Source organism: Glycine soja, chromosome 7 (genome assembly GCF_004193775.1).
Source record: "Glycine soja cultivar W05 chromosome 7, ASM419377v2, whole genome shotgun sequence".
NCBI classification, from domain to species: Eukaryota; Viridiplantae; Streptophyta; class Magnoliopsida; order Fabales; family Fabaceae; genus Glycine; species Glycine soja.
Window position 1 is genome coordinate 4,384,393 of NC_041008.1, and position 23,663 is coordinate 4,408,055.

At 29.7% G+C, this 23,663-nt stretch overlaps 1 protein-coding gene and 1 pseudogene across 1 annotated transcript; both read left to right on the forward strand.

Annotated features, from left to right (window-relative positions):
- The first annotated feature begins 2,740 nt into the window (after positions 1–2,740).
- On the forward strand, positions 2,741–5,392 carry LOC114418267 (NAC domain-containing protein 43-like). The gene is made up of 3 exons (XM_028383531.1): positions 2,741–3,148; positions 3,668–3,942; positions 4,242–5,392. The coding sequence occupies exons 1-3, from the start codon at positions 2,965–2,967 to the stop codon at positions 5,124–5,126; spliced, it is 1,344 nt and encodes a 447-aa protein (XP_028239332.1). The 5' UTR covers positions 2,741–2,964; the 3' UTR covers positions 5,127–5,392.
- Positions 5,393–16,912: 11,520 nt separating this feature from the next.
- Positions 16,913–17,908, forward strand: LOC114420325 (annotated as a pseudogene).
- The last annotated feature ends 5,755 nt before the right edge of the window (positions 17,909–23,663 follow it).

The window sequence follows — 23,663 nt, forward strand, 5'->3', positions numbered from 1 at the left end:
AGGTTGTAAGTTATAATTCATGTACGTTACATACAGTAAAACATAATTCAACTAACTGCTTGTAAGAAATGATAGTTTAATCACTCCACGTTATTCCATGTTAAATTAAAACGATGGATGACCAGAGTTTTTTGTCAGATTTATGTTTTTTTTTTTTACAGAATCAGATTTATGTGGTTAATCTAGATATAAAGCTTATTTGAGTTTTAGACAAGGTTTAGGGAAGAAAAATAATTATATATTATGTATGGTTGTATACATAGTTTGTTTGTTTTTTAAATCATACATTATTTTCATAGCAGTTAATTCTGCTCCAATCCTATAATATTATATGGGTGATTTCCGAGTTCGGACTATAACTCATGGTGATTAGTTAAACTTTTTTAAACCGTGAAATTCATTTAAAAAATTAAAAATTGATCGAACTAATCAAAAAATGAAACAGAAAAGATTATTATGAAATAAAATAAGATGACAGAAAGGGATTATTTATTCAAAACTACATCAACCAAACACATATATTTAACTTACTTTGGAGAAACAATATTTATATTTTTTATTAACTTTCTAATAGATCTTTAGAATAGTGAGTATTTCTTTAAAACCAATACCAAGTGTACCTAACTTGTTAGATGAGAGAATATCATAACTTTAAGGTCCCATATGTACGTTAAGATTTCATATTACCTCAGTCAGACCCATAATATTTTTACCTCTTTTAAGGTCTAATATATGTCATGATATTTTCACTCGATCTGTTGGCCTTAAGTAGATGGTAGATTTTACTCACTGTAGTACTCAACACAACACTCAAGGGTTTACCTATGGCACCTTAGTGATCAGCTTACAGGGAGCTCTCTCTCAGTACCCCAACTATATCAACACAAGAAGTCTACGATCGAGAAATCCAATCCAAAATACTAGTATATTGGATGGAATAGGTAATAATTATGATCACTTAAGTACTACTATATTGAGGTTTCAAAACTCTATATCCATGCACTAGATCATTAATTCATACTAAAGAACTGCGCAATATTTTCCTTTCCCTGTTACTAAATATTCTTAATGTCTAAAAATCTTATAAAAAAAGTCTTCTAAATCGTGTTATTGATATTACAGTACGAACTAATAAGTGAAACCTTAAGTAATAAGAATGAGTTAGCGAGTTGAGAGATCTATGTAATGTTAAGGATGTAGAAGTACTCTATTGGCAGTGAACTAGATTAGGTGCATTCGCATTAATTTTCCACACATTCATTCAGTCACTATGTTGGCAATCATCGATTAAAATTGGATGGTGTGGATCTCAAATACATATTTTAAGTATAATTTATATATCAAGATTAAATATGAGTATTCGATCTTTATCTGACGGCTCTGGATTGCTAATTAACCATGTGAATATGCGTAGAAGAAAGACTAAAAATTTGGATCCTTGGGAGAGGTTCTCAATTATTCTCGTAGGCAAAAGTACATGAATACATGGGGTAAGGATGAATTGAAATATAGAATATCATCTAAGTTTTTTTTAAAAAATTAACCAAGTAATTAATGCATCATTTTATTTTTAAATTATGAAACAAAATAATATAAACTTCTTGCTTTATCACAAGTCCAATTTGATTTTTTTTTATTTCTTCACGCGAATTCTTATACATTCTTTCGAGAAGCTTGATAAACTTTTATATATATATATATATATATATATATATATATATATATATATATATATATATATATATATATATATATATATATATATATATATATATATATATATATTAGTTAAGACTTGGACAGATATTTGAAATTAAGATGAAGAGAGTGGTAAGCTAGACTAAAAAGCTTCAATGCTCTGCTCCGATAAATAAAATTCACATATGGCAATCAAGACAAGGATTACATGTTTCCGACATTAATTTCTGTGTGACAACTACTAAGAGACGGGGAGAAAATAACCAAGAAATCATGAAAGCAAGAAGCTGCAGGGTGGGCAAGAGAGACAAAGTATGATGTATGTGTATGAAACACAACATGACAATGCCAAAAAACAAAAACGAAATAAAACCCCAATTTTTTACATAAGCAACTTTTTTCCAACTTGCATGTTACCATGCATCACATTTTTCTTGTTTTCATTTTTCCCGGGTCCTACACTAGACATTCTTTTTTGTATTTTAATTTATTTATTTTATTTTTCTTGTTGCGGTGGTTGCCCAAGCCAAACATGAAAGAGAAAGGGATAAAAGTTAAGATAAAGAGAGAGAGCTGTAATCTCTAGAGAGAAAAGAGAGAGTAATAATAGCTAGGTGAATTTTTTGCCATGGTCCATGGTTGTTTCAGAGGTGCTTTTCCATGGAGATTTTAAGGTCAGAGGTCGTAGTTGTGGATGTGGGCGTGCGCCCTTACTCTTCTTAAGTTGCCCACAACGTCCAACCTTGTGGGGCCCCAAAGTGATACCCGCATACACGTGGCCCCCACCCACATTTTTTTCCTCAACATTTAAACTCTCTTCCTCCATCTTTCTTGGTAGGTGGCACTTCTCGGAGCATAGTAAAACTAACCCCACATTTTTCATTTTCATTATATAAATTATAAACCATATACCCAAGTTATTGGTGTCTGGTGTCTCTTCAACCTTTAAAACAAACAAATTCATTTTCTTTTTTTTAATAAATTAATTCCATGCTGTGTATCCTTTGGTCCTTTCTGTCCCATAGCACATATATATAGTCTCCCTTTACATACTCATTCCAGTACACACATCACCACCTCATCATCTATCTTTCTTTCTTTCTTTCATATCCTCTTCCTTGTAGTGTACCCATTTTGAATGTGTTCTCTCTCTCTCTCTTTTTCTTTGGGTCCCTGGTGAATATCTAGAACCACTCTCTATCTAGTTTCTCTCTTCTTGCTAGCTAGCTATCTATCATCGATCACTCTCTTGGTTTAACCACCTGAATGCCGGAAAACATGAGCATATCAGTGAATGGACAATCTCAAGTCCCTCCTGGCTTCAGGTTTCATCCAACTGAAGAGGAGCTTCTTCAGTACTACTTGAGGAAGAAGGTCTCCTATGAGAAGATTGACCTTGACGTGATTCGTGACGTTGATCTCAACAAGCTCGAGCCATGGGACATACAAGGTGTGATAGATATTCAGTTATTCACCACTCTTTCGTGCATATTGAGTGTTTGGTTCCACATCCTAGATGTGTTTCTGGATGTTTACTGCGAAGTTAATAGCTATAGTTTTCACGTCTCAAACATGATTTTTTACTTCTCAACGAGTTTTCAAACATTCAGGCAGTGTGTCATACAAAGCAATTCATGTCTCTTTGACGAACAGCTTAATCTCTAGACTCTAGGGATGGTTGTTTTCATGATATATGTGTTGGTTCATGTCACACTCACTCGTCAACACAGTATGTGTATATAGCTAGCTACCTTTTTATTTTTGGTGTTTATTGCTGGCTAGCTAGTTAGTCTTTTGGTGCTTTTCATTTTCCACTCACTTTTTCTAGCTTCTTTGTTTTGCATCTCACATGGGGGGTAATAATATATGTTGGAATATTCAAATATTGCATCATGAGTCATGCTGCATGAAATGAATCACGGCATCATTTTGAGGGGTTTCTTTTTTCTTTCTATCTTTCTTTTTGCAGAGAAATGCAAAATAGGAACCACTCCGCAGAATGATTGGTACTTCTTCAGCCACAAAGACAAGAAGTACCCCACAGGAACGCGCACCAATCGCGCCACTGCTGCAGGGTTCTGGAAGGCCACTGGCCGTGACAAAGTCATATACAGCAACGGCAAGAGGATTGGAATGAGAAAGACTCTGGTTTTCTACAAAGGAAGAGCCCCACATGGCCAGAAATCCGATTGGATCATGCATGAATACAGACTAGACGACAACAACACCGCTGACACCAATATTGTAAGCAACTCAAACACAAACGACTAGTTAGTTAGTTAGTTACAATCTCTAGCTAATTTAATTAACCAGTTATTGAAGGTTTTAAAAAATGATCTGTAATTACAATTTCGATTATAACATTAAAGTTTTCAGAGTGTATGTAACACTATACAATGCTACCACAATTATGAACTCATCGGTCATATTTGTCTGCAATTTATTGTAATGTCTAAAACTGCTAAGAAACTGTGATCATAATTTAAAACCTGTATGACAAATGCATGTGCTTAATTAAAATTTCCTTTGTGATGGAAACTTAGGTGTCCAATGTGATGGGGGATGCTGCTCAGGAAGAAGGGTGGGTGGTGTGTAGGATATTCAAGAAGAAGAACCATCTGAAAACCCTAGACAGCCCCTTGGCTTCAGGGGAAGATAGAAGGAGCCACTTGTTCGACTCGTGCGACGAGGGAGCTTTGGAGCAAATACTTGAGCAAATGGGAAGGAGTTGCAAGGAAGAGAGCAGCTATGAAGGCAACTACAGAAACTATGGAAGGTTTACAAGGCCTTATGAGACAACAGGGTTGAACAATGGCGGCGGATACAATGATAGGTTCATGAAGCTCCCGAGCCTCGAGAGCCCGAAATCTGCGAGCATGGAGAGCCACCACAACACCAACAACAACAATAACATGAATAGTAATAATAATAATAATGGTGATAACAACGAGAACAACAATAATAATGGGTACCATCCCATGATTCCAGTAGAGATGGGCACAGACAACGAAGGGTCATTCACAACGCACCAGGTGAGTGGTGGTGACCCCAACAACAACAACAACAACATGGTTCATCCATTGGAGGTAGGATCAGGTGGTGGAGGCCTCACCAACTGGGCTGCGCTGGACCGTCTAGTTGCATCTCAACTCAATGGCCAAACCGATGCCTCTAGGCAACTCGCGTGTGCATTCAACGACCCCACCATGTATTGCACCAGTGACCATCATGATCTTCATCAAATCCCCACCCTCCGATCCTCATCAACGTCCGCGGCGCACACTAGACCTTCCCCTGCACCAGCATTCATCAACCCCACCACACAGGACTTCACCAGCGAGATTGACCTTTGGAACTTCACCCGATCCACGTCCTCACTGTTGGCATCCTCCGAACCACTGTGCCACGTGTCCAACACGTCAGTGTAGCAAGATCAATAAAATAATAATATAAAAAAAAAAAATTATCCCCACCTTCACCTTCACCTTCCCCTTCCCTACTTCTCCCTTTTCCTCCATGTTCGATTGTTAAATATAGAAATAATTATTAGCCCCTTGATCATATATCATGTTTAATTTTAGTTCTTCTTCTCTCAAGTCTCATAGGATTATTATTACAGACTGTTAAATGTGATGATTCTCCTAGCATACATTTTTACTTAATTCGACTCTTGTTGGCAATATTTCATTGACAATTGTCTCTTTGTAAATCTTTCTTTTCTTAAATATGTTCACAAGTTTTCGCTCAAATTTGTGAATTAATTAATTAACCTAATTAATGTATGTTATGATTGAATGGAATTAATTGGAATATATGTTAGATGGATATAAAGAGGAAAAGGGTGGAAAGAAATGAAGTTATTAGATGGGATGACATTGTCAACCATGGGTCTTTGCTTAATCACGATGTCTACCATTATTTTTCTTTATTTTTTATTTTAATTTTTGGAGCGTGGGGGGTTCGTGGTGCATGTCTAGAGGGATATTGAAATTTGAAAACTCATGTTCATGTTCAAGTGTGACTGATATTTTTAATCTTATTATTATTATTATTATTTTACCCCATTATTCTAACTGCAATTATAAGGACCTTACTTTATATCATCTAGTAAGATCATGATGATGATCGATTAGTAAGGGTCATGTTTCAAATAATAATAATCTGCTCCTCTCGTCTTTGTGTCACGTGGTTTGTCGGTTTGTTAGAGGAAGGTGCAGAGGCCATGGTTGGGCTTGTCCTATTGCACCAACACACTCTCTCTAATTACCAAAAGGAAATGTGCCTCAAGACATTATGGGCTCCTCTCAAATATACATGCATGAGTACAAACAAACGCAATACTTTCACATCCCAACGAGCTAGAAAGAGAGAGAGAAAGAGAGAACGACGTCTAATAAAGCCTCCGCATAGCTTTAAGCAAGTCAAACTAGAATCTCAAAGGGCTCATAATTACGTAAGCTTTGCATATTGATCTCGTCACTAATCCTAGCTAGGGTTAAAGGGTAAAAAAGAAAGTGACCACCACAAATATATGAAATGAAATACTATCACATGCTAGTTCACCAGCTTGTGTTGCCTTTTTGTTTTTATTATTCTTTTCAAAATTGTACTTCAATTCGATCCATGCAGAAAAATGCCCCCGAAACAAAAATTGTACCAAAATGCTTCCTCTTCCACTGTATGGCACACTACGGCACCTAACATATCTTAATTTCCTTTTCTCTTTTAAATTTCCTTCTTAGGGAGAGGGCTCAATTTTCAAATTATTAAACGTAAGATATAGGTAAGGAGCCCGTTTGGATTTTGGTCCACTCACTTTCTTTTTCTCTTTCTCTCTTTCACACTTTTACATTCTTGTCGGCTCTGCCTAAAATTATCGTGCCAGACTAATTAGGGAAAAGGAAAATAGAGTTTACATTTTAATTTATTTATGTTGTTGGTGAATCTTCTAAGATCATTATTTTGCGGCTCATATTTGCGTTCTTAATTAACGTATAAAGTTGTCTTTTCCTTGCTTTGCTTATCGGCTTGCGAAGCCACATGAACATCCCTCTAGATGGATTATGATATATAAACACTAAAATTAACAAACAACCATAGTATCTGTTTTTCGAACTTCTTTCTTTAATTAATCAGATATATTCGTCTTCTGTGGGGAATATTGTGGGTTGGAAAGTTCATTTGGTACATGCAAGGTTAATTATAGAGTCAAATAATCCTATAACACCCCCCCTCCCGAATGGATATCATTTTCTAATTATTTATCAAAGGCTTGGCGGCATGTTTGATAAAACAATGTATTTTTACAATCAAACTTACGAAAATGACATGTTTAAGATAAGATTTTACCATATATGGTATTTTATACTTTGACAACTCAATACTGCATTCATGCACCCCAATTTTATAAGATTTAAAATCCATGATACGTAATAAAAAAAAACACTTAATCCAAGGCTAATTAAAAATCAAGAACCAAAATAAAATAAAATATCATTTCCATGAGATGCTAAGAAAATAAAAATGGAAAAATATTTAATTGATTTGTCTTTTTAATATTGTAATCTTTTAACAAATTCTTTTTAATAAAATAATTTTGGGATGTGAGATCGAGAGAGATCAACTATTAGTATATAGGATAAAATATTCCCTTTTTATTTGTTTTGTCCAAATCAATTTCCTGATAATTTTACGTGTTAAAGAACAAATTTGTATGTATCACAAAATCGGGTCTACAAAATTGACAAGTATGTATCACAAAAAAAAACAAGTAAAAGCAAGAGTTTACCCAATCCGAACACAGGACTATAATATAGGATTTGAAGAAGTATATATGTGCAGTAGAACAGGAAAAAAAACATAAAAATGTATTATTTGAAGTGTTTTGGGATTCAAATAAAGTGCCCTTTAAAAAGCTCTGAATAAGTTTTTTTTTTTAAGATAAGGAAGCTCTCCAAATAAGTTAAAAACATCCCAGGGCCATCTTAAATAAAAGCTCCTTGTTTTAATAATTTCTTCATAAAAAATTAGTCACTTATTTTTGTCAAGAGCTTTTAGACAAATATGTTTGGCCCAGTTTTTTTAAGAAAAAAAAATAGACTAAACACTACCTAAATATCCAGATTCAAATAATTTACAATTCACGTATGCTTTATTCCTTAATAGAAAGTTAAAATGATTTTAAACTACTTTTTTATTCTATAACGTTTATATTTTTTATCATACTAAAATAGTACAAATTGTTAGATATAGTTAACTTCCACAGGTTAATAGGCATTTATATGTTTGTTGGTATTAATGCTTATTAACCCTTTTGCTTTCACTTGGACACTCTGTTCTCTTGTAATGTTTTTTTTTTCGGGTATCTCTAGTACCAGTTCAATGAACGTGTTTCGCTGATTTAAGAAACGGACCAGCAAGGTGGTGGTGGTGGTGAGAAATTCATGATATTTTTGTGCCTTAAGTATCTTTATCCTTAATAAATATTTAATTTTTATGTTTATTTTTTTAAGAAATTTTTATTTTATGTTAAATCTTTAACAAAACAATAATTTTATATTTTATTCTTAAAACTTATTTCTAATTCTTGATAAATTAACAAATTTTATATTTATTTTTTTATAATTTTTTTTATAAGTGAAGGCTAAAACAAAATTTATTAATTTATTAAGAAATAAATATGAAATTCAGTAATTTATTATAGACTAAAACAAAATATTAAACATCTAAAATAAAAAATATTGTTTTATTAAAAATTCAACGTAAAATAAAAATTCATTAAAAAGAAAATATAAAAATATTTATTAAGGATAAAATCATGTCTAAGTCAATTTTTATAAACAGCAAACACGACTCACCATGATATAAACCCAAATATTTTTTATCAACTTCAAGCTTATAATAATTACTATACGCGTTATAGCAGAGTAAACAGAGATGAAAACAACAGGGTCCATGCGTGTTATATCTATTGATTTATTTGGTGAAGTCACTTAACGACGAAGACGAAGTCGTTTCAACTTGAAAACTTCCGAAGAATAATGAGAAGGGTATAAGGAATTAATTTCCGGAATTGAAGGCCATGCCACCAACCACACTAGAAGGGGCTTTACGTTCGTTTATTCGTCGAATTCTTTGATAACAACCCAATCATCATCCCAGCTACCCCTAATCTCTGTCCCCCTATACCATACAAGATTACAAGTCTCTAACTTCTGATGATTGCTTATTGCTTTTATAAAATTAAAACAAAATAATATACTTTTTAATGTCATTAAATAAGATAATGTTTACTTTAAATCTATAAGAAAATTATCTCATTTTGACTTTTTATGTATAATAAAAATGTGTCATGTGTGGTCCTTGTTTTCATGAATGAGAGATTAAAAGTGATATTTATTATATAAAAAAAAACAAATACAACATCAGCCACTAAAATGAGACAATTTATTTTTTAGGAATTAAAAACAAATATTATCCTATTTACAGGATTAAAAAATATATAATGAGAGAATAAGTTTAAACGATATCATGCATTTTAAGTCTTCATCGACAAATATTACAATTTTTAGGGAAAAATGTTCAAGAGTTCTAAATAATTTCATCAGGTCATTTTATAAGAAATAAATGAATACATAACTTTTGTCTTAATTATAAAAACATAGACTCACTTTTAGATTATTAATTCTGAATGTTAATTCACTTTTATACTCTTAATTTATTTATTGTAAAATTTATTAATAAGATGTACACTCATATTTTTATTAGTCTATTACAATATAAGTTGCATTGACTGGTGAAAAAGAAATTATTCATTTATTATGTGTAGTGTTATTAAATATTTCTATTATTTAAACCATTTAATTCTATGATAATTTTGGAATAAAAATTAAATTTCTAACATTATTAATTAAAGCTAACTAACTTACCTATTTTTGTTGATCCTATGAATTAGTTATTTATTTTTTTATATAAAGGACTGAAAGGCGAATCATAATTTAAATATTCCTTGCAATTAATAGAAAAAATATATATTGCTATCACTCTTGTTATAAAAGCTTTATGAGATTATTCCCTCTTTAGCATTTCAATATGACAAGTATACTTTCTCTTAGTATCTCATTTTAAAGAATACACACACATCAGATCATTTTTTAGTCATATAATTTTTTCTCTCTTATAAGTCTCTTAGTACAAATGTCCCCGTAACTTTTAAAGAAAATGAGAATTTTACATAAATAATTATTTAAATAATTCTTTTTTTTAATGTGCTACAAGTAAATTATATAAGCAAATTTGACATTAAATTAAACCCAAAACCATCTATTAAAAGTGTAACTTTTAAAGAAAATGAGAATTTTACATTAAGAATTCTTTAAATAATTATGTGTTTTATTTTAATGCGTCACGAATTAACTACATAAATAAATATGACGTGAAATTCAATCTAAAATCTTAAGTTCTAGTTTTTAAATTTTAGTTTTAGTTTTTTTTCATTTTTAATTTCAAAATAAATTTATTTTAAAAAATATTATCTTATTAAAATTATTGTAAGAATATTTCACGTGGTGATAAAGGTAATGACAATAACAATTATAATAATTATGATGATGATAATAATATTATTGATAGATAATAGTGGTAATAATAATGATAATGTTAATAATGACACAAAATTTTTTTTTAGAAAGTAAAACTCAAATCTATTAAAATTTGGTGTCACATAACCTATTTTCACCCTACTCATGTTACACATGTAATAGGACTAATAGGACTGTCCTGAATTTGAATATTGTTTTTACATGTCTCAAATTTGATTTATATTTATGAAACAGGTCAAGAATGTATAAGTTTGGAAAATTACGATGTCAGTATACGTACATATTGTGTCGTTGGGATCTTATTTTATAAATCTATCGAAATCCTTTTCGATCTTCATTTTCTCTCCAACTGCAAAAGGAGAAAAAGAAAAAACATGCTTCCCCTGTTTCGTGTTCTCTGGTTCCCCCTTTATCTATTCTAAATTCTGTGACTCATTATTGAAAATCAGGTGGGCTGATTGAAACTTTAACACTTCTTTTATCAACCTCTTTGAACATATATACTTAGTCAACTCTCTTCATAATTAATAAATTAAAAATAACACCCAATTTGTTTTCTGAGAGAAAAAAAAATAATTACTCAACCACATTTGGGATTTTCAATCAAATTAAAGAAGACATAGGATTTGAAGTTTTGGAGTGAGTTAAAATCAAAACTGTGCAGTTTTTGAGTAAAAAATGACAAAAAAGAAAGTTGCTGTCAAAATAAAATATACTGCTCTATTAATAAAATATGATATTTAAGTAAATAAAAAGTAATAAAATCAAATAAATAAATAGATAGAGTCTTTTTTTTGTTACAAAATAGAGAGAGTAGTATACCTTAAAATATATATATATATATATATATATATATATATATATATAGATATAGATAGATAGATAGATACAAAATTTATCCGTAAGTTGTTTTTCAAAGTGAAACTTGCGCGTAAAAACAGCTGTTATCGGCAACCAAAGATTTTGATGTCATTCTAATTATTTAGGCTCAGCTTTCCTAAGAAAATATGTTGCTAGAAGTAGTATTTTCCAATGTCTACTGTAAAAGAATCATGGTTTTTCTGGTTCCGCAACAACTAATTAATCAGCCAATTTTACATCCAGGATATGAAAGTAAAAGTAAGACGTAACTAGTATAAAACAAATTAAACAATCAAAGATTAATTCCACAAGTAGAAAATCTCAATTTTAAACGAATGGCTAGATGGAGAATCTATTGGTAAATCATATAATTGAAAGATGCCACAAAAGATCGTATTCTTGTAATCATGATAATCTTAGCAACTTTTAAACTTGTTCTTGATAAACATGCCGACTTAGGGGTAACCTTGAATATCCGCGTTTGATATTGGAATTGATCAGTGCACAGAAAATAAAACTTTATGCTTTGAGACCATAGATATCAAGACAGATATTCAAGTTTTTCTTATTCATCTTTTATCTCACCAAATAAACTACCAAACACAAAGTCTTAGTGATTGGAAAACGTCATGAATAAAAATGTGATAGGAAAGTAACATAGAGAACCAGAAAACAAGTCGTGCTGTAAGAGAAAAAGTATAAGTTTTACACATAATATGATTAGTTAGAAAGAATGGACGAGGAGAACAAATAGAAATACAAGAATGTGCTTAGAAAATGGAACACTACAGTGAATGAAAGGGAAAACTTAACGGCATGGTATAAGTATGGCTAGCTAGTGCGAAGTGCAAGCTAAAGGAGATAATCACATTGTGCAAGAAAATAAGGTTACTTTTCTTTTCATTTTGCATCATTGTTATCTGGACTCAACATTTGCTTAATGATGCTCTTGAATTTGTGTGGTACTTACAAGAATTCCATTCGCAATTAGATCACACACGTATCAATATTTGAGATCGTATAGAAGATTTTCTTTTCCCGTCTACTCATACATCGACATGTATAAATTTTAACATTACCATAATTATGACAGTCCAATGCCATTTAAACGTGGCATCTTTTCACATCCATAAAAAGTAAAAATCGAATGAGCATCGATTGTTATTATTTTTGGGTGAGATTTGGCATCAATTCATGATCCCAATTCGTTGTCAACTGATTGAATTGGCATCAACTAGTTTTGTCTATACTTAATACGCCGCTCCGAACTATTAATAATTAGCACTCTAATTGGAAAATTGAAAATCTAAGGAAGATAAAATTGATAAATGTACCCTTAAACATCATCATATTACAAAATTGACTGTAATCGAGGTTTTTACATGTACCAATTCATATATCATAAATTTGAATTAAGAGTAATTTTTATGAGTTTTTTTTTTTGCAGTAAAAAAATGAGTTTTTTATTTTTATAAAAGAATATATGTTTTATTAATTGAACATTTATTTTTATTATTCTTCTCAAATATTTTTTAATTTTAAGTTTGATTTTAATTTGGTTTATATTTTAAATCATGATATACCGTATTGAACTGAAAATATTCTTATTTTATAAGACAGGAGAGATGAAAGTTATTTTTTCCCACCTTCATTATCTTTAATCATTAAATTAAAAAATCATTCTTAGAAACTAATTAAATGTTATATTTTAAAAATGTTTATTCTATTCTTTAAATTGGATTAAAATTGTTAAATTTTAAAAATGTCAAAAATTAAATTTGGAATTTTTTTTTTGAAAGATCAAAATTAAAAAATTATAAAAGTATAGAGTTCAAAATTGAATTTAAGTCATATATATAATAAGGATTATGTGGTTGAAATCTTTAGCGTAAGTGGTACCAACATAATTGGGATGACTTGTGTTATTGGTGGGAGGTTTCACATACCTTGGTTTAAAAAAAATTTATTTATTTAATTTATTTAATGTAATGAATAAGTTTTATTATCAATAATAAAAACACCTACTATTTTTATTTTTTTATTTATAGATTTTATTTAATTTAAAATTACTTGCGCTCCGCATTCAAAGTTTGCAAATATATAACCTAAATGATAAATAATTTTAGACGTATGTGGTTTGCAAAGAAGGAGTATGCAATTAATGAATAAACTAAGGATGAGGATGATAATTTGTTCTATAGTGCGAGATGTCGGAAAGGATTCTGCCATTTAAAATCCTAATCCTAATGTGTCATGATTTATTTTCCCGTAAAAGTGAGTACATGTAAAAATATCAACTTATCCTTAAGTATTGAGTATTTTATTTTATTTTGTAAGAAAAAGTATTTTATTTTATTTTTCGTATTTTATTTTATTTTTCATATATAAATTTTAACTTGATTCAAAATTTAAATCTTCATATACTTTGTTAAATTAAAGATAACGTTTTCTAAATAAACTAAATCTTATTATAATTTTAATTTTGATTTAAATTTAAAATTTTGACACATCATATCTATAAGAACAAGTTTTGAATTTAATAATTTATTACTATAGTAACTTATACTTGCACGACTATTAAGTTTAAAATTTTATATATTTTTATAATTTTCTAGTGTATTCCTCTATTTTAATTTTTACAAAATACTAATTATAATTTTGTTCTCTCTTTTTTTGTCAATTTATGCTTTTAGTCCCTCTAAAAACTTTGACCAGTTTTAGTTCTTCATAAAAAAAAAAAATTGTCTCTGTTTTTAGTCCTCAACTATTAACTTAGATCATTAAGTTATGGCATGCCATTCACATTAACATCCAAATGACTTGCAATGTGAATTATTGGTCTAATGTGACAGCCATGTGACAAAATATTATTTTTTTTAAAAAAAAAAATTCTGGCGGTTCCACAACCATTAGAAAATGTAAATTATGAAATTAGTCTCGTATTTTACCATGATTTATGTTTTTTGTCCCTAAAAAAATTGAATGATCTTAGTCTCAAAAAATTTGTTTGTGTTTTTAGTCTCTTTCGCTAACTTAATCAGTTAAACTTAATAATTAATTGATTATTATTTTCACATAAATTCTATTATTATTCTGCACTAATTCTAGTTTTGCCTCAAATATTATTTTAACTTATAATTTTTTAATTATATATAACTCAAAAGGTTATCACTATACTTTTGCTACATCTTTATCGTTATGCTTTGATAATTCAAGATATTCTGGATCCTCTTATCAAAAGCCAAGTAACTTATCATTTCTGTCCATCCTTCACGTGTAACATTTTTTTGGGCCAGGGTTTTGCAATTTTGTTTTCTCCGGCTACCAAAAAAAAAAAAAAATACTTTAACTCAAATTGATTTGAACTCCTAAGGCTGCTTGAGAAGTCTAATTAATTCATCATGTTGTAACTTTCAAAACAATCTTATGATAATTATTTTTATTATCATTATTATTTTAGTGTATTAAATAAAATATAGATAATTATGTTATTTTATTATTACAATTAGGAAAAGAATGAAAAGATAAATAGCCCGGTTACTTTTAATATGAAAAATAGTCTTAGTTTCATTCTTAACAAAATATAAAATCCCCAAGTTTTTGTTGCAATGCATAATTATTTTGAATCTATTCTTAAGTTCAACTTGATTTGCTAAAAAGCCTGCTTCTTGACAGTATAATCATAGTCGTTTCATCATCCATTTTTTATTAAAGAAAAAATCATGGAACAACATGAATGAAGTGAAGATAGATAAAACAAAAACTTAACTTTTTTTGCTCGATAAAACATGAGACAATTTGTTTGTTCTAAGTACAAAATTTTTAAAAAAATATATCCTTCTTATTTCTCATTTAATTGTTATTTTTTTTCTTTTTTATCCTCCTCCCACCAAATCACCAAAATCAAGCGCTACTACCTACACCACTACACTCATTATAACCATAATTATTGTCATCAATACCATACCATAATCGTCGTTATCATTATCACCATTATCACATTAAGATAATTAATATTTAAGAAAAAGTATTACAATAAATGTTGCATTATTTTGCATGTGTGATTTATTGTCTACCAAATAATACATAATAATAAAAAGTTATCTTGTAATTTATAAGTGTTTGTCCTTTTTCTTGTTTTGTAAACAGACCTAAAGGTTATAGTCCAAAAGACATGTTGAGTTAACTTATTGAATACACATTTAACTCTTTTAAGTGAGAAAAATGTACTTTAATAAGAGCAATAATAATTATTTATTACAAAATCAGCTGTTGAAATTATAATTAGTTTTGAACTTTTTAAATGTCAATTTAATTTTATCTCAATTAATTTTCAGTCATGAATTTCTTAATCAACTGTTGTAAGTGCATCCTTTATCCTCTAAAGTACAACTCCTCATTTCAGAGGAGTCAAATCCACTAAATATATATCCAGACTCTTATAGATCGCAATAGAAAGTCGAAAGCATCCATTGTATATCATGCTACCAACATGGAAGTTTTAGAATATTCCAACTTTTTTTCTACTTTTTTTTAGAGCAATTGGATCGGAGTCGAAAGTTAGCTCATGTCATATAGTGGTGATTAACACGCACCCAAAAACTCTACATATAAAAGATTTTCCCAATTCCAAAATTAGGTTTATTAATTCTCTTACCTAGAGTGTTTGTTTAAAATCTTTTTCACTTGAACACCAAAATACCTTTACAAATACACATTTATGCATTTCTACCGCTAGTGACACTACAAAGCAACAAACACATGAGAGGAGATCCATCTAACTCTCTCTCTCCGTAATGACTCTAAACCTGAGCTTGTATATATAATTAGTATAATATTTTTATATCAATAATTAAATTAATCTTCTCTTAAAATTTTCAATTTTTTCTTTTTGTATTCTATTATTCGTAAACGCCTGTATAATGTATTGAATATTTGTTAATTTTGTAAAGTAAATTTCTTGCTCTAATTTAGTCAAATCTATAAGATAATTAATATATACCGTTAATTTCAACGAATACAAAAAAAAAAGCAATAACTTTTGTTTAAAAAAAAGATAAAATATAGTCCCTTACCTTATTTTTTTTCTAAATTGGTCCTCTAAGTTTTTTAATTTAAATTCTAAAATAATCTCCTTACTTAATTAACTTATCACAAATTAGTGCTTCAAAATATTGATAATTTTTTTTTCAAACACGATCTTGAACCTTTTTTAATTTATTCAAGACGTGAAACTTGTAATATTCACAAACATGAAAGCCAAAAGAATCAACTAATGTTTGAAATAAAAAAAAAAGGTCATAAACGTAGTTAAAATTGTATGAAAAATGAGTCTTGAAAATAATAAGAAAAGAATGTGAAATTGAATTTTTAGGTTTTCAGTTGCTCATGAGACTTATTTTTCATGTATTTTTTATCTTATATGTGCCTTTTTTATTCAAACATTACTTGATTTTTATAGTTTTCATGTAAAAGAATCTAATAGGACAAATTTTACGTCCTGTATCAATAAAAAAATGTTCAAAATTATGCTAAAAATGAAAAAACAAATAATTTTTTTAAAAGGATTAACTTGTCATGAATTAAATAAGGGGGTCATTTTAGAACTTTTAAGATTTAGGAGACCAAGTTAGGGGACCAAAGGTGTGTGGAAAAGGGTTCCAGTCGACTGATAGGGTCGAAGGGGTACACAATATCATAGTGTTGAGTACACAATATTTCTCTCTTATTTCAAATACTTTAGTTACCATATAATGGATCCAACCATCGATTTAGATGAAGTTTTAGATCGAATGATAGATGAGGAATTGGAAGATAATACCGATGAAGAAATCATTAGGTTGATACTTAAGATCCAACAACAACTACATGGCAACACCACTGGGTGTAGCCAAAGAAGAATAGTGGTACATCATAATCATGAAGAAGGTCACGATCGATTGTTCAATGACTATTTTTCAAAAAATCATGTGTACACAGAGATTCAATTCCAGAAAAGGTTTCGTATGTGAAGACATATGTTTCTTTGAATTGTAAACGCACTCAACAACCATGATGAATACTTCCAAATGAGGGTCGATGCACTACGTCAAAAAGGCTTATCTCCATTGTAGAAGTGCACAACTGCTATTCATATATTGGCTTATGGATCACCTGCTGACAGTGTGAATGAATACGCTTGAATTGGTGAAACAACTGCAGTGGAATGCTTGAAGCGATTTATATCAAGCATCTACACCATATTTGGGAATGAGTACTTGAGGAGACCAAATAATGAAGACAATGAACGCCTACTACAAATGGGAGCGACACGTGGATTTCCAGGTATGTTAGGTTTCATTGATTGTATGCACTGGAAATGGAAAAATTGTCCAGATGCTTGGAAAGGTCAATTTTGTCGAGGTGATCATCGCAATCCAACAATCATTCTTGAAGCCGTGACATCACAAGACTTATGGATTTGGCATGGATTTTTTGGAACCGCCGGTTCAAATAATGACATTACTGTGTTAAATGGATCTAATGTGTTTGATGAAGTTTTGTCAGGACGTGCTCCCACAGTGCAGTTCACAGTGAATAGAACCTAATATAATATAGGATACTATTTAACGGATGACATTTATCCAGACTTTGCCACGTTTGTGAAGACCATCTCAATGCCACAAGGAGAAAAACGAAAATTATTTGCACAATGACAAGAATCGGCAAGAAAGGATGTAGAACGAGCATTTAGAGTGCTCCAATCTTGATTCGCAATTATACGTGGTCTGACACGTTTTTGGGATGCTGGTAAAATGAAAAATATTATCTATGCATGCATCATATTGCATAACATGATTGTTGAGGATGAATGTGACACATATCAAAATAATATTGATTATAATAGTGTAGGTAATAACACTTCAACATTTGAAGTATCTTTAGGTGCTCACCCTAGTATCAGATCAACATACCTCTAGAGGAGAGCATAATTTCATGACAAACAAAAACACCGCCAACTTCAAGCAAATTTAGTTGAGCATATTTAAGAATATTTCGGAAATGAAAATAACAATTAATTTAATGTAATATTTTTTTATTTTTCATCATTATGTTTTTTATTTCAATGTCATTGTATTTAATTATCTATTATTATGTAAAAATGTACTTTTTTTATTGTTACACATTTCCTTTGAATGTTATGTAATTTTTTTATTTTTAATTTATATTTAATATTTTCTTCATTTATTCATATTTATTATTTGTATACATGAAAACTGAAAAAATGAATTAATTATTTTATTGGAATAATAATTAGATTATAATAAAATAATTTAAATGTTTGGATTTCTTGCAGTTTCTTACTATTTCTTGCATTTGAGTAAAATTCTATATGAGTTTCTTATGAGTGACATAGCACTACGGGGACCACAAAAAGTGTTGTAAGGACCATAAAAACATGATTAAGAAACCCATATAAGAAACTTGGGTTGGAGATGCTCTAAGCACCAAGAGATTGAGTAGGAAGATCATTCGTCGTGGAGTCAACCAATGGGATTGAAAGAGTACATAGTCCCAGAGGATCAAGTCCGTAAGTACGAAAAGACCAAGTAAGAAGAGCAGTCATCGTGGAGTCAATCGATGGAATTGAAGAGATACATAATCCCATAGTCACAAGTTCATATATACAAATAGATTAAGTAAGAAGATTGGTCGTATTGGAGTCCATCAATGGGGTCAAAGAGATACAAGAACCAAAAATAAATTAAGGAATCATTTGTATATTTTAGAAAGAAAAAAAAAGCAATAACTAAGCTAGGAAAAGAAAAAGGAAATGAGTGATAATTAGTATTGTATGGGTATATTGTTAACACTAGCATACTCTTACTAGAAGCGTGTGGTATTTTATGGATAGATGTGTACCAAACACCCAATCCTCTTTTTTGAATTATTGACAATTTGTGATGAAATAATTCGTTTTTTTTTTCTCCTTCCTTAAGTTTATAATACAATTGATCACCTTTATCGCACTGGACTATTCATCAGTCTACTTTATCGATAAAGCCATATATCAAATTTTTATAAAATACAAGTTTTTCGGCCTTATGATATCCATGCAGTATGATCAAGAAGGTTTTTTTTTCCGAAAAAAAAACTCGAATAATCTGTCTCTTCATAATCAACATATAATACCAATATAAATAATAAACAAATCAGAAAGGCAAAAATCGTACGTGTTAAAGATATGGATTCCATTCAAGCTCCCACTGAAGTTTTTCTTTTTCCAGGTTGGACATCCATATATCACATGAATAGGGAGATACAAATTCTCGTTTAAAGAGTCATTTCCAGGGTAAAAGTGAGGGAAAACACTTGAATTAAAAAAATACAATTTATACTTATTATGAAATAAAATATATTTAGTTGAATTAAGGGGACCTTTATTATATATTGTCTATTCTTTGGACAGTATTTTTCATACCTATTGCATGTCGCTTCTTCATATAATATGTACATATAGGCCGTTACAAGAAAGGTAGAGATCCATAGCTATCAACTAAAGGACGAAGCTTCTTAGGCTGATTCGCGTGTTAAATCGAACCGCACTCCTTTCAAATCAAAGCAGTTTTTTATTGTAAAGAATAATATGAATCCTGCTTTGTTTCTGTGTATCATCGATTGTGTTCATGAAATGAAATACAATATTTGAAAGCTAGATTCCTAACGTAACTCGTTTATTAGATTCTCGAAGCAAATTGAATAGCAATATTTCCATTTTTCAACAATGTTGCCACCAAGATTTCATCATAAAGCTAGACACCAAAACTGGGTTTTTTTTAGCTTTATTTTATATTTAGCTTTTCTCATATTAATCTCTCTCTTGATGTTAGGATTGATGGTTGGTATTTTGCCATCAACTTTTACTCGACAAAGTACCACCAGAAGGTCTATAAAAACCTACTTATCTATATATCATAGGACACGGTACTCAATGCAATCCATTGATTATCTGATGGGCTTTATTTAGAAAATTGCGTCCACAGCCAATTATTCAAGCTTTTTCAATTAATCAGACGCTTAGAAAGACGAAGAATCTAATCAACTTGTTCCAGTACCATCGTGACGTAAAAAAGTTTCCCCTTTTCAGTGAAAAAGGATGACGGAGAGAGTGGCAAGTGAATTTTACAATAATGACCAACTACAAAAGAATAAATAAAAATAAAAGAAACAAAATGTAACATACCTAATAAATTAGGAATTAATTAGGTTTTTAGTATTTAAATTTTTTAAATTTTGATTTTTAGTTCTAAATTTTTATTCACTGATCAAGGTTCTTTAATTTTTTTATTAAGATTTTTACTTCCTAAATATTTGTTTGACTAATTAATATTCCTAAAATTTTAGAATTTTTAGTTTTTATTTCTTAAATAAAAATTTAAATTTATTATTTTTATTTATTTAATAGATTTTTAAAAAAATTTAAGGACTAAAAATTTTAATGGAAAAAATTGTGAAATTTGACCAATTAAATAAAAGTTTAAGAAATAAAAATCTTAATGAAAAAAATTGAGAAACCTTCATCAGTTAAACACAAGTTTAATGATTGAAAATTGAATTTAAAAAAGATAGAAACTAAAAATTTAATTAACCCAATAAGTTATCCAGAATAGAAATTAAAATGAATGAATTTTCTTACCATCAATCATAAGAGAAAGAGACTTTACTTGAACTAAATTACAAAACATAAGTTGGTTTAGTTATGTTTTTTTGCCTTTGGCTCAAAGAATTAAAATTTACTCTCTTGCCTTTGCTACATGGATTATATTTTGTCCAGAGAAAACAAAATGAAGATGAAGAAAATCACTTCCTGTGTTCAAGATAATCTAAGGGTGGAATATTTGAATAGAATCTTCAGTTAATGGTTGGCACAAGCTAAACTCAAATGATATATCAACTCTAATTTTATTTTTTTACTTTTTTTATAATCATTGTTTTAATGTAATGATTTCATTACAAATTTTATAATATATATATATATATATATATATATATATATATATATATATAATTTTATAATTTTTCATATTTATTTTTCTAATATTTTGAAATTTTCATTTTCTACATTACAAATTTTAAAAAGAGAGTAGAAAATATATTGATAAAATATCTAGTTAATTTTCATTTACATCTTTACTTTTAAAAAAAAATTCATTACATAGAAGAGAAAAATCGTGACTTAAAAAGAATAAATTAGCATGTATCGATTGAATCAATAATTATTCATGATTTCATAATTGAATCAATTACATATGACTGGGATAGAGGTTAAGAATATAAACTTAGAGAATATAGTTGAAACTTTTATTATCTATTTATTATAATGTTAGGCTACATTTCTTATGTGATAAGATGTGGAAGATGTCTCATAGGTGAATCTTATGATTGTGTTATATGTTACTAATGAGCTTATACTAATAAGATCTCATACTTTATAATATATTGTATGGAAGTTGATATAGGATTAAAAGATTCTCAATCCTTACAATATGTTAGGTCTTATAGACCTACATTAGGCTTAATGGTATTGGCCAAGTGTATATTTATTTATATGTGTGGGTTTGATTTCTCTATATGTCATTTAAGAAAATATTATTTATATTTTTATTTATGAGATCTAACTTTTAAAATTTACTTTTTCTTCTTTATATAAGACTTAATCTATATTATTTCATGTATTAATTATTTTTAGATTAAAAATATCCTAATTAAACAAGATAAAAATTATACATTTAAAAAAATATTAATGACACTGATATTTAAAAAAGAAATATAAATATAGAATAAATTTATTATTATTAATTAAATTAATTATTTTTTAAATCTTAATAAATTAAATAATTAAATCTTATAAATAACAACAAAATGAATATAATATAACTTGTTCGGGATCATAATAAGACTGAATTGATCAATTCAACTCTCATTCTGACCATGTACCGGATTCACCTCCATAGATCTTGATCCTCAAAATAACCGTCACTTGACAATCAATTCCTAAAACCACGCAACCAGCCTTGTCAATCACGTACACCAAGTTTAGGCAATACACATGAAAGATACTCATTGTGATGTGCAATTAATTGCTAATATAGACATGAAAAAGTGATGAGGAAAAATCGTTTAATATGTTAATTACCTTTTCCTCTATAAATATCCCATAGCAACCCTCAATAGGTATACACAATTTATACATATAATATACTGTTATTCTACCAAACACTAACTTAACATCAAAATCTCTAAAAATATACCCTCCTCCAACACGTGAAACAGATCTCCATCGACAAGAACTAGATTGAAGTCCAAGAAGACCCTCCTCATAACATAAAATTCAATTAACCCTCCTCCCCTCAGGTCCATCTCTCTTTTTTTGTGAGGGGTCTAAATCATCATTTCATCTTTTTATCATCGTAGAGAAACCCATGCCCCATTACAATTACAACCATGACCCACATTAACGACGGAGAAGCCAAAAAAACTGAGTTGAGGGATTGGCCGACAAACTTTGGAATTAACAACTGGCTCTGGCTTGGTTAGGCCATAGGTCTCCCCTAAGAGTCACAGTCTTTGCGAGGCCATCATGCTCTCCAGGCACAAAATGGTTGTTGGCTATAACCTTTATTGCTTTCAAGTGTTTCTCTCAGTAGGAACCTGTACACTACAGTGCGTTTCGCTGTCAAGCAAAGAGATGGTTCTATTGGCAAAAGATGAACATAATTAACTAGCTAAAGTGACTTATTAGGGCACCAGGGATGAAATTAAGAGAGTTAATCACGGTAGGTGCAAGTGGGGTCACGGGGTAATGTACAGGCAAGGTGTAACATCTAAATCAAAATGGAAACACATTTCAATAATTCTAATTTAGATGAGTTGAAAGGGGTTTAGCTTTAGAAGCCCCCTTCATCTTTCTTTTTTGAAAAACATGCAAGGCCAAACGAATCAAATCCCAAAGTCATACTGATGAGATTAAAAGAAGGGAAAAGGCTAATGCCTTTCCTTGATTTTATTTTTTTAAAATTTTTTTGTCAAACCTTTTTTCAGTCCAAAAACGCTGGTTAACATATAACACTGATATTGAGACATTTATTCTCTTTTCACTAACTTCCAGGTAATAAGAGAACATGGGTACCTGTTCAAAGAAGGAGACAACTCTCTCCCCTACTTTAATCCTCCATGTGATTTGCTGGAGATTCCTTAATTGTTTCAATTTTTGCCATTCTGATTAGTACTGCTAACCGGGGCACCAATTAGCTAGATTGTTTTTTCTTTTTTATTCTAGGTTTTATATATGCATTCATATTAATTATCATCAGAAATTTTCTAGTGATTCCTTTGGCTTCCACAATCATTAATTAGAGGTTGCTGATTAGACATTGTTGTCACTTATGCATAGCCTTAAAAAGTATTGTAACATGAAAAAGGTAGATCCATCAGTTTTTTTTTTTTTAAATTTTATTTTTATCA

Excerpts from the sequence above, each read along its gene's own strand:
- LOC114418267 (XM_028383531.1), top strand. The coding sequence starts at position 2,965 with ATGCCGGAAAACATGAGCATATCAGTGAATGGACAATCTCAAGTCCCT. Across the intron at positions 3,149-3,667 it reads CGAGCCATGGGACATACAAG|AGAAATGCAAAATAGGAACC; the intron begins GTGTGATAGATA and ends TTCTTTTTGCAG. Across the intron at positions 3,943-4,241 it reads ACACCGCTGACACCAATATT|GTGTCCAATGTGATGGGGGA; the intron begins GTAAGCAACTCA and ends ATGGAAACTTAG.